Source organism: Vulpes vulpes, chromosome 5 (genome assembly GCF_048418805.1).
Source record: "Vulpes vulpes isolate BD-2025 chromosome 5, VulVul3, whole genome shotgun sequence".
Classification (NCBI taxonomy): domain Eukaryota; kingdom Metazoa; phylum Chordata; class Mammalia; order Carnivora; family Canidae; genus Vulpes; species Vulpes vulpes.
The window spans coordinates 33,826,035-33,838,731 of record NC_132784.1 but is presented as its reverse complement, the minus strand read 5'-3'; the positions used below and the strand labels follow the sequence as shown (position 1 = coordinate 33,838,731).

The window sequence follows — 12,697 nt, the reverse complement described above, 5'->3', positions numbered from 1 at the left end:
TTCTGGTTAGACTCATGCTGTGCTGTCCTTAAACCGCTGCTCACTACGAGAGGGTCAGAAATGAAGCTATAGTCATTAGGAACTAGCTCCTTATGTTTAGGGATATGACAGACAAGTCAGACGACATCAAACTAAAAGGCTTCTGCACAGAAAGGAAATGGAGTAAAAGGTAACCTACAAGATAGAAAAAAAATATTTGCAAAACATCAATATCCAAAACCTCTAAGGAACCCCAGTACTCAACAGCAAAAGAAAAAAAAACCAAATAATCCAACTTAAAGAATAGGCAAAGGACTTGAACAGGCATTTCTCCAAAGACGACGTACAAATGACTGACAATATCTACAAAGATGCTCAACATTACTAATCATCAGGGAAATGCAATCAAAACCACAATGTGACATTCACCTCACTGCCGTCAGGATGACTGTTACCAAAAAACCCCACAAAACAACAACAACAAAAAAACCCAAGAGGTTCCAAGTGTTGGCAATGATGTGGAAAAACTAAAACCCTTGAGCGCTGTTGGGGGAGGAGGGATATAAGTTATAAAGACACTATGGGAAAAAGGAGTTCCCCTCAAAAACAAAAATAGAACTACCATATGATCCAGCAACTTCACTTCCAGTATTTATCCAAAATAACTGAAATCAAAATCTCAAAGAGGCATCTGCACACCTGTACTCACTGCAGCATTATTTGTAACAGCCAAGACGCAAACACAATCCAAATGCCCATCAACAGATGAGTGGATAAGGAAAATGTGGTTAAAAAAAATAATAATTATGTGACACGGCAGCGGTGGTAGCTGATGCTACTGTGTTAATCATGCTGCAATACATAAATTCTTCAAATCAACAGGCTGTACATCTGAAAGTTCCACATTATACAATTAGAGCTCATAAAAATATTATATATTCACACACACAAAACACTAAGTCATGAAAGACAAAGCAAAGATGAGGAACTGTTCCAAGTTAAAGGACGCTACACAGACACAACTACTAAATGATCCTTGCATTGGATCCCGGACGGATAAAAATGAAAAAAAAAAAAGTAATGGAAGACAGTGGGATAACTGATGAAACAATCAGACTGGACTAAGAAAGTGTCAATATTGAAACATTCTTATCTTGGTCACTGTGTCGTGGTTAATAAGAGTAGGTCTTTGTCTTAGGAAATCTACATTGGGATAATTAGGAGGGAAAAGGCACAATTCTGTAACCTGCTTTCAAAGGGTTAGAAAGGGTGTATGTTTACAAAAGCAAATGCATAAACAGAAACAAAATATTAATAATTTTTAAATCTGTATAAAGAGCATAAGAGAGATCACTGTACTCTTCTAATTTTTTCAAATTTTAAACAGTATCAAAATAAAAAGTGAAAAGTAAATGTAAATATATCGAATGGAATATTAGTGGTTTAAAAAAAAAGAAAAGGAAATCCTGCAACGTGTACCAACAGGGATGACCCTTGAGGTGTCCTAAGTGAAATAAGTACAAACATATGAGCCTGTTTAAAGGTATCTAAAACAGGGATCCCTGGGTGGCGCAGCGGTTTAGCGGCTGCCTTTGGCCCAGGGCACGATCCTGGAGACCCGGGATCGAATCCCACGTCCGGCTCCGGGTGCATGGAGCCTGCTTCTCCCTCTGCCTGTGTCTCTGCCTCTCTCTCTCTCTGTGACTATCATAAATAAATAAATAAAAATAAATCTTTAAAGGTATCTAAAACAGTCCAACTTTTATTTTTATTTATTTTTTTAAAGATTTTATTTATTCATGAGAGACACAGAGAGAGGCAGAGACACAGGCAGAGGGAGAACTGGCTCCATGCGGGGAGCCCGACGTGGGACTCGACCCTGGGTCTCCAGGGTCATGCCCTGGGCTGAAGGCAGATGCTCAACCACCGAGCCACCCGGGTGTTCCCAGTCTAACTTTTAGAAGCCGGAACAGAACGGTGGTTGCCAGGGCTGAGTGGAGGGGGACACTGGAAATTGCTAGTTGATGGGTATAGTTTCAGTTACACAAGGTAAGTGCTAGAGATCTGCTGCACAACACTCTGCCTGAAGTTACCAGTACTGATTTGTGCACTTAAAAATCTGTTAGGAGGGTAAGATCTCATGTTAAGTGTTCTTAAGACCATAAAAAAATAAAAGGAGATGGGATGCCTGGGTGGTACAGCCAGTGAAGCGTCCACCTCTTGATTTCAGCGCAGGTCACCTCAGGGTCCTGAGAGTGAGCCCCGTGTCCAGCTCCATGCTCAGCACAGAGTCTGCTTAAAACTCTCTCTCCCTCACCCTCTCCCTCTGCTCCCCCATCTCTAAAATAAACAAATCTTTTTAAAAATAAATAAAAACAGGTATATTTAAAAAAATAGGTGATGAACATGAGAATGAAGGATACATAATGTTTCCATGATAATTCTGGAGGTACAGGAGAAAGGACACTGCTTTGGAACAAAAGCTAGATTGTCCAACGGTGGGTACGTGCAGGGATCTACACCTGCAAAGCATCCAGCACTTGGTAAACACCAAGGGAAGCCGCTGCTCACCTGGCAATACCTTGAAATAAGCCTGGTCGGCAACCCATTGTTTTAACTACATATACTTGTTTCTGGACACTCAGACCTCCTCTTGTGGGTGGGCTGCCTGTGTACAGGTCTGCTTCCCCCCGTGACCCCGAACTATCCACAGACAACAAATTACTGTAGAAGCTTGAATGAGTGTTTCCTGGTCTGACCTAAACCAGACTTTCTCAGAGTCTGGCAAAATAAATGTTTTTTTTGAAAGTCTATAGACCGTTCTTGCCAATATGTGTGAAGTCGGTAATATCGAAGCCCTAATGGCAACTGAAAAAGGGCACATTTTTTTCTCTTACAAACAGTATTTTCAAACAGTCTAACTATTCAGATATCAAGCTAATATCTACCTATAAATAAAACTCAGAAAAAAATTAAAATAAATAAATAAATAAATAAATAAATAAATAAATAAATAAATAAATAAAACTCAGTAATTAGAACTTCCTTAGAAGCGAAGGTGAGGGTTCAACTCAACTGTGATGCAATGCCAACTGGGTATGTCACACAATTTGGCATAATTTTATTAGTCTTTTATGGTTCCAAGGTCTGGGCTTAATATAACTTTACCAAGATTTGGGGTTTTAGGTTTCCTCTCTTACCCTTCAGACATGACATCACTTGGGCGTATTTCTTCTATCAATTAAACTCATAAAATATATGATGCTGAGAAAAATGAAGCAAAAGCACTTTCTGATGGTCTCCACGGCCAAAAGAAACAGAGCTCAAAGAGCTGAATCCAGACAGTTCGAAGTGGAGGGAAAGAGAAAAAGGGAAACAGAGGATAAGGAGGGCGGAGGGAGACACAGACAGAGACATACAAACCTCCTAATGAACCTTTTTTATTAGTTACTGAAATTTTCCATTTATCTACATTTCCCATCACAGGACCAGCTAACAACTAGAACAGAACCTGTGAATCAAAAGATTTCCATATATGCTTTTTGAATGGAATAAGTGAGCAAACAGGCTGCCAATTCATCACATGAAGAATCTGAACTTTCTGGTTTTTCACTGAATTCCCTTTGACAAAGGCATTTGCTACTGAATTGCTAATTAATCCATATATATCCCTGTGTGAGGCGTGTTCAAGGAAACCGCCTATCTCCTGTGACCTTTAAACCTTTAAATAGAAATATTTCTATGTTTATCCCAAATCGCCCTCTTTTCACAAGCCTTCAATAGATCTTTGCCAATGAGCTAAAATGACAATTCCTGGCCTGGCCTTCAAAATATTACATAAACTGGCTCTAAACTGCTTCCAGCCAGACTCATCTATTCATTGTTTCCTAAACAAACCATGTGGTCTTACGACTGAGCCACGGCTTGCAACACCCGCTCCCCCCTTCCACAGTCTATCCTGCAAATCCTACTGCTCTTGCACATCCAGACCACGTCGCGAATCTTCCCTAGGTTTTACTGTTCACTCTAGCTTCTAAAGCTCCATACTTTGGTTTTGGTTATACTCATGACACTTAACAAAAGTCAGGGTGCAGGAGTGCGCACGCGCACACACACACACATATATTTTCTTTTTTTTTTTTTAAGATTTTATTTATTTATTCATGAGAGATAGAGAGAGAGAGAGAGGCAGAGACATAGGCAGAGGGAGAAGCAGGCTCCATGCAGTGAGCCTGACGTGGGATTTGATCCTGGGTCTCCAGGATCATGCCCTGGGCTGAAGGCAGGCACTTAACCGCTGAGCTACCCAGGAATCCCACATGTATTTTCTCAATCAAGTCATAAAAACATTTGACATAGAAGTCAGAAGACTAATTACAAATTCTGGCTCTAAAAAAATAAAAATAAATAAAAATAAAAAATAAAAAATAAATTCTGGCTCTAGGACACCTGGGTGGCTCAGGGGTTGGGCACCTGCCTTCGGGACCGAGTCTGGCTCCCTGCATGGAGCCTGCTTCTCCCTCTGCCTGGGTCTCTGCCTCTCGCTCTGTGTCTCTCATGAATAAATAAATGAATCTTAAAAAAAAAAAAAACAATTCTGGCTCTATCACTAAGTATAGATAACTTCTCTGAGCCTTGGCTTTCTCGTCTGTAACATGGGACTAATAATCCTTGAATACCTCCCAAAAGGTTTCATGAAGATGGGTCCTTTATCAGCCACGGACCATATCCAAATAGTTTATGTATCTTTCTGCAGCCCCAGCATGTTGGCAAAGCACCCTTCACATACTGATAAGTCTTTTGGATAAAGGTCCTGGACCAGCTGTAGGAAGTTCCTGAGGCATCTTCGATTTTTCTCTCAATCTTATGTGGTTAGCATTGACCGACTACTCACTATTGAACCAAGTTCTTTACAGGAATTAATGTAATCTCACACAGGTGCGTCTGGTCCCTGAGCCTCGTCTCTACCAACCAGAGGACTGTGAGCAGTACCCCAGCCAGACGACTTCCATATCTCAGCCTCTCTCAGTTGGTCTTCCATCGGAGAAAAGACCCGACGAAGAGGCGAAACAAGTGAAATCGGAGCTTCTCAGAGCGGGAAAGGGTTGACCCACCTGCCAGTGTGGTGCACCACAAGCTCTAATTAAAGCTGTCACCACTGTCACTAGCAGGGCCATTAAAACAAGCTCCTAGCTGAAAAGCCGAAATTTGTACATTCTTAACCCAAGTACATTTTTTCTCTTTTCTCAACTTGAAATAAACAAAAGAATACAAAAATCTGAAACACAACAGCCCAATACCTTCGGTTGTCTCTGCTTAGAAAATGTGCTGAAGAGTAAAACCGAAAGTCTGTCGTTGCAGATTATTTTTTTACAAAGTCTGCAAATTTAGAAAGCCTTTATTTTATAGATAATTACTGCATTTTCTGGAACCTCAGATCTTCAGGACAAAAGTCTATCAGGTTAAGGGGTTTCTTCAACATTTCTCTTCCCTTAGAAATAATATTCAAGGGACACCTGGGCGGCTCAGCAGTTGAGCGGCTGCCTTCAGCCCAGGGCATGACCCCGGGGTCCTGGATGGAGTCCCTCATCAGGCTCCCTGCAGGGGGCCTGGTTCTCCCTCTGCCTGTGTCTCTGACTCTGTCTCTCATGAATGAATGAATGAATGAATGAATGAATATTTTTAAAAAAGAAATAATATTCAAATGCTGCCTATAATGATAGCCTCCTCATTCTTTCTTCTCCTACTCCTTTTCTCTTGCTTTTTGTTTTTACCTTTTTATCTTTTTTGTCTTTATTCTTTATTTTCCTTTTCTAAATTCAGTGGTAATGAAAATTTCAGTCAGTACCTGCCATCTAATCTGATGAACAGAGAGAACTCAAGCTTTGAGAATAACTTTTAATCTATTTTTCTTTGTAGTTTCTTCCTCCTTTAAGTTGAATTCTATGGAAATAGATTTTTCAGTATCTTCCCGTACAGGAAGTTTGAGTTAAGAAGAAGGAACACATTAGAACAAAAATACAGATTACAACTCCCAATAACGAAGACCATTAAAGATCTGAGTTGATTTTGTATAACTTGGGAGAAGAGGGAAGCGAACAGAGACTAGTGGTCATTTTAGAAATTGCACACCTAATTTACACAAACTGGCAAATGATCAGAACTGAGTTCTCCTTGTTGTGAATCAAAATGAACAAAAATGCTTTAGCTTCTGACTGCACAATTCAGAGATTTTTTTTTAACCTCCTATTATAATGGTTCAAAGCTAAGAGGTTACATGACTTTCTTCCCCCAACAATTAAAATTCAAGGTAAAACGCTACTGTTGAAATCAAAGAACTTGAAGGGGCTTCCAAGAGCTCCACTCTTCTAAAATACCTCTTACTTTACGAGCAAACGTGTACAGAGTTGTGTTCCCACATATCTGAATACGATCAGGAAAACTGCCGCGAACCCAAGTATCTATTGCAGTAAAGCATCATCGACGGCATTTGGGCCAACGGCCCGCGAGGGACTTGGTCTCCAGGACGCAGGTAGCTCCTTGGAGAGAAGGGGCTTGGCACGGCGCCTTGCTGACGAGACGTATCCAACGAATCATGCCTGAGACCCCTCCAGATTCCAACTTGGCTGTCTCTACTAATGATTCTCTTTCTCTTCAATCATATAAAAAATGTTCTCTTTTCCACTGTGACCACCGAGTCAATTCCAGAACATCTTACTTGGCCTTTGCTCTATGTCCTAGGTTGTCGGATACCCCCTGCATAGGTCCAAGTGTCAGCAATCTTCCTCCACTCAACATCCAGTACATTCGCCAGACTCTGCACACTTGAAAAGATCAACCACCTGATACGATTTCCAACGCCACTGCCGACCAAATGAAAACCAAACTCATAAATGCAAGATTCTTTATAATGTGGCCTCTCCCTAATGGACTCATAGGTATATACTACATGTGTTTTATGTCTGTTCCAAAACATTATAAAAATTTTTTTTGAGAAAACCTCACTCATAATCTCCCCTTTGGTTAAAAAAAAAAAAAAAAAAGACTGTTTTCTTTAACAACCTTCCCTTTGAATGCCATCCCATCTGCAAATAGGTGATAAATTGCAGAAATACAGAACTTTTTGTCTTACTCTTGTCATTTGTTTAGGAAACACCTTTTCATGTTTCTGTTTTGTGATAGCTAGATCGATCAGCTACACCGACCAGCATGTTGATCGGGGTCTCTACGAGCTCCTCGGCATCTTTGCGTGAAGTAGAAAAAGGCTACTTCTTTTGAGAAGGATTAGCAAATGCTCCTCCTGCAGGGCACAACTCCCGTAAAGACATGTGCACACCCTGATGTGAAAACAGGCTTCTTACTGAAGGTGGAGAAAAAAAATCATCCTGTGCATAAGCAGGCAGGATAATATGGTTTAGAAGCTGGATTCGTGCCAGCTCACTTCATATCCTCCCTCTCATACTCACTGGTTGATCCCAGGCAAGCTGCTTAACTACCAGAGACCTCAGTTTCTTTGCAGGGAGAAGAAACTTCTCCTATTTATTTCTCTTATGAAACCACCATGAGCAGTAAATCACGGAAGGTCCTCAGAACAGTGCCTAGCACGGAGGTGACACTCAGCTTTTCTTCCCAATAAAAATTGTATCAATGTTATCTACATCTTTGTGACTATTTTTAAATACTCTAAAAAAAATTAGTTCCATGAAAAAAAAATATGTATCAACAAGGATCTAAATTTGAAGTCTTCATCTCTTTGTGTAAATTCACTAAAGATATAGGGGGTAAATGGAATGGTGACTATTCAGGAGATCTCATTCCTTTAACATAGTAAGCTCAGGAAAAACAGTGAAATTTGTTCTGGGAATCATAGGAATAAATACAGAAGTTAACATCTTAGAGGAAATGTGGATCCTGATTTCCTCAACACACTGGGGTCAGTTGGGGTGACCTACAAGGCCTTTCCAGCTTTGTTTGGATGTATAGGACCTAATCTCTCCATTAAATCACCCTCTGCCCCGTCACAAAGCTTCTGTTCTAGAAAAGACAGGCTCTTCCCCTCTTTCCCAAACACGCCTCATCTTTGCTGTAAACTTTTGCTCATCTCCTGCTTCTTCACTTTACTTCCACCAGAAGCACTTTCCTCAGCCCGAACACCAGCTCTGGCCATCACCCAAAGTCCCGGTTAAAATCTGACCCCTTCTTCCAGGCTCTTAGTGCTCCACACATTTATTTATTTTTTATATAAATTTATTTTTTATTGGTGTTCAATTTGTGAACATATAGAATAACACCCAGTGCTCATCCCATCAAGTGCCCCCCTCAGTGCCCGTCACCCAGTCACCCCACCCCCGCCCTCCTCCCCTTCCCCCACCCCAGTTCGTTTCCCAGAGTTAGGAGTCTTTATGGTCTGTCTCCCTTTCTGATATTTCCCACTCATCTTTTCTCCTTTGCCCTTTATTCCCTTTCACTATTTTTTATATTCCCCAAATGAATCAGACCATGTAATGTGTGTCCTTCTCCGATTGACTTATTTCACTCAGCATCATCCCTCCAGGTCCATCCATGTCGAAGCAAAAGGTGGGTATTTGTCATTTCTAATGGCTGAGGAATATTCCACGCATTTCTTTAAAAACTCAAAACATGGGGTACGTGGGGGGCTCAGTTGGTTAAGTATCTGCCTTTGGCTCGGGTCATGATCACAGGGTCCTGGGATCGAGCCCTGCATTGGGCTCTCGGCTCCTCAGGGAGCCTGCTTCTCCCTCTCCCTCTGCCACCCCTCCCCCCTCCCAGCTTGTGGTCCTGCTCAGGCTCGCTCTCTCTCAAATGAATAAATAAAAACTCTTAAAAAACTCAAAACATTTATTTACTGTCTGTGCCACTCCTTATTTAAGTCTAATGGCATTAAACGTTCTTAAAAATTAATTTCTCTTACACCTGAATTAATACAACCTTTGTCTTCAAAAACCTAGCATCACACATGTGCATATAGAGCATCACTTATTGTAGCTAGACCTACAGCCACATCAACAGAAATCTTACCTGAAGGAACACCCTGCTCTAGGCTTACAAGGCAGCACAATCCCGGTCCTCTGCATCCACATCAACATTTTTACCACTGGCCAAGCAGACAAATTCATGGTAACACAGAATGTAATAGCTAATATAACTAAAGGTCAATATCCTGCCCTAAAATTTTTAATCATCCATTTTAAATAAACAATAAAGTCTGAAGATAAAGAGGAAAATGTGCATCAATGTTAAAATTTTGTTTAAAAACACTGTTTTTGGGGCGCCTGGGTGGCTCAGTGGTTTGGTGCCTGCCTTTGGCCCAGAGCATGATCCTGGAGTCCCAGGATCGAGTCCCACGTTGGGCTCCCTGCATGGAGCCTGCTTCTCCCTCTGCCTGTGTCTCTGCCTCTCTCTGTGTCTCTCATGAATAAATGAAATCTTTAAAAAAATAAAATAAAATAAAAACACTGGTTTTCTTTGTCATTAATAAACATTTGTAAAGTGTTTTAGATTTCTTGAAATCTCATTTCCTTTTCTAAGTTTAATACTTTTTTGCCAGGTGATAGAGGACAAGACTATGGAATCTATGTTATTATCTGGAGATTAAGATGAGGAAACTAAAAATCTGCATTTGGATACGGAAGACATATTCCCATCAAACAAAGCTACCCGAATAAGCTACAGAACACAAATTAATACCCTTGTATTGTTTCCCCCCAAACTGTAACATTAAGACCATACACCTTCAAGGGTCAGATTCTTAAACTGAGGAATCATAATATGATAACAGAGTGCATTCAAGCGTAAAAGGCAGTGGGCTTTACTCCAGTACAGGGTGATGGTAAGCCACAACGTTATCATATTATAACATGGGGAGCAGTCCTGATGCCCTGCCACCATGCACTACGAGCTCTCGTGGGTGTCATGTGCACCCGTGACTTACGAGATTTTCCGGTTTGAAGCCTCATCACCAGTGTGTAAACTGAAGCTGCTCCAGAGGCAACAGGGGGAGAAGCAGCTCTGGTGGCATTTGAACTGAAGATACTCAGGCAGAGAAACCAATCTGGTGGCAGCGTAAGAAATGAATGGAACCGGAGCAAGAGAAGACAGTAGGACGGGAGAGAACAAAGTAGAGGAAGAGAAGACAATCAGAACTGAGATGGCGCGATGAAAAAGGACGATGCAAAGAAAGCCAGAAAGTGAAGGAAGTGTGGGGAGCAAAGCAAGGGGAGAGGAGGTGGAGGAGGAAGAGAAAAAAAATGTAAACAATCTTTGAGTTTATGAAAAGCAACATGTACCATATGCCTGTACTTCGGATTGCTGTTTTGTTTTGTTTTAAAGTCACAGATGCTATCGAAAAACCCAAGGAAGAGTTAGAATCCAGGCACAACTCCATGCACTGGAATATCACTGATCTGCACTGTTAAGCTTCAGGCCAAGAAGAGGCATGAAAGTTACTGCCGCGTTGATTTTCTGGAGTTCCTAGAGCCCGTGAAGGAAGAGTCAAAGGAAATCCTAATGTTCTGTTCCTCCAGAAGAATGTGATGTTGGTTCCTTGGCTGGTCATCTTCTGGCACATCTGCTAGGTTCTGAGTCTCTTAGAATAGCGTTTCCATCACGTCTCTCTCTACGTGTTTGGTCTATTTTTCCAATTTAGAATGAATTCTAGCAAGGTCTACCTTGAGCCAACTGTCGAGCAAGTGAGGCTGGACACGGATGTCCCTCCCTGGACCACGCCTTCTGGGGTTCAGTCCTCCCTGAATCAAAAAATTCCCAGATTTTATTGCCTCCTTCATTCTTCTACAAACAACGTGATCTCAATGAACAGTCTTCAGTTCAAAATTAGGCATAATGAATTATTAATGAGAAAAATGAATCCTTATTAAGGTTTTGGCTGGCCCATATGTGATACATACCAGGTAAGAAATGGTAAAAAAAAAAAAAAAAAAGCAAATTAAAATGTGCTTTGTCAATTAAATTCCTTGCACATAATTATATCTATACTAACGGTAAGAGTTTCCATTCGCGTATGAAGGTCATTAGGGAATTCTTCGGGCACGAATGCCCTTTCTTCAACTTCCAAATCAGCCATGTCCACATGTAAAGTTGATGCAGACTAGCAAGTCCTATAGCTCTTGGCCTGTTGCAAATACCACGAGATGGAATGAAACACTGCTCTTCATTATTACAGAACCGTTCAAAACCCATTAATATTCCTGGCATTTCCAAACACGGAAAATCTGAAAGGTTGATTGGAAGCATCATATTCAAATGTCAAACCCTTCCTCAAAACTGAACTTCATTATCGAGGTATTAACTTTCTTTGACCAGAACCCAAGTCAAAGGGACAAGAGGTTATTAAAAGACTAATCACATTTAAGGTCTGAAAGCCACATTTTCAGTGATTTGCAACTTGACACACGGACCCTACTACCAACGACCCAGTACCCATGGGGATCTCCAACACTGACAGGAGCAGCATCCACTTGCCAGCTCAAGCCTGAAATAAGGGACATAAAGTTCTCAAGCTGCAAAGAATAAGCAACAGTGGGGAAGGAGGGGCTTCTTAATAAAAATTTTATTAGACGATTTATGAACTTGCTCTGGATGCCACCTCTATCTTGATAGGCCGAAGTCCTGATTTACCCATCCATGGATCTTCACGCTAAGTACAGTGCCTGGCAAATTACAGAAGCTCAAAAAATATTTTCCAGTGAATGAATGATTGTAGGTAAGAGTGAATCGACCATCTCAGTGGTAGCACACCTGTGAGGCGTACAGGCAGGCAGCACTGGCCTTCGTTAGCGCGGTGGCATTTCAGCCATGAATGACTAGAGAGGGCATCCTTAGGGGGACACAAGAAGTCGGCAACTGAGCACACCTAACCAAAGGAACACTGCCCTAAAAAGCATTTATTTAATAAAAACGATCACTACAGCATTTTGCACGTACGCCTAGGGACAAGTCCCACAGAACACACTCCTGAACTACCACTGGATGAAGGGAGAGGAGAAGACTATGAATAGTCAACAGGGAATTCTCGAGATCCTCAAATCTCAAGAGGTGCTGCCCCTCCCCGGAAATCGGAGCCTAAATCACAAACTCAGCATTTCCCTGCTTTTGGAAAATTATCTGTGCAGGAGGCCACTGCATTCTCGCATTTGGTAGAATTTTCCTTCTGTGCCTAATGAAGTTGTGGTGTTTCCTGAAAACTATTTAAAGCTGCAGAGTGTTGCCCAAGTGATGATTCCATGAATCCCTGAAGAAACTTCCATGGGCATCATTGGAGACGCAAGCGCCCTTGGAGAGATTCAGCGTAGGCAGCCCAGGATCACCCACAGAGCAAGGCCCCCTGCTGCCCCGCATCCCCTACACACCCGCCTCCCCTGAGTCAGGGAACTCACCGCAGCGCAGAGTGTCTTCCTGAGCGGGATACGCTGTTACCCACGGGGGACGGCAGGTTGCTCCCTCTGTGCAGATCCTCGATGGACCTACTCCATGGCTTTGATTTGTCCACCGAGCTCTCCACAGTGCTTTCCACACTTTCAAAATCAAAACTAAAACGAAAGAGAAATGCCGATGAAGACTTAAAAGCTCCCGGTCCCACAAACACATGAATGTGCATGACGCGCTCCTTCCTGTCCACCCTACCGTGGTGGTCTCTGCAAACAGGGAGCCCCGGAAGGGCAACCCCAAAGGACTCCCACAG

At 41.9% G+C, this 12,697-nt stretch overlaps 1 protein-coding gene across 1 annotated transcript in view; it reads right to left on the bottom strand.

The window, feature by feature from the left end:
• Positions 1–12,697, bottom strand: part of FMNL2 (formin like 2) — a 263,738-nt gene that overhangs the window by 71,954 nt on the left and 179,087 nt on the right. Inside the window, 1 exon segment of the mRNA XM_072757816.1 lies at positions 12,393–12,545. Coding sequence (XP_072613917.1) covers positions 12,393–12,545 — 153 coding nt within the window.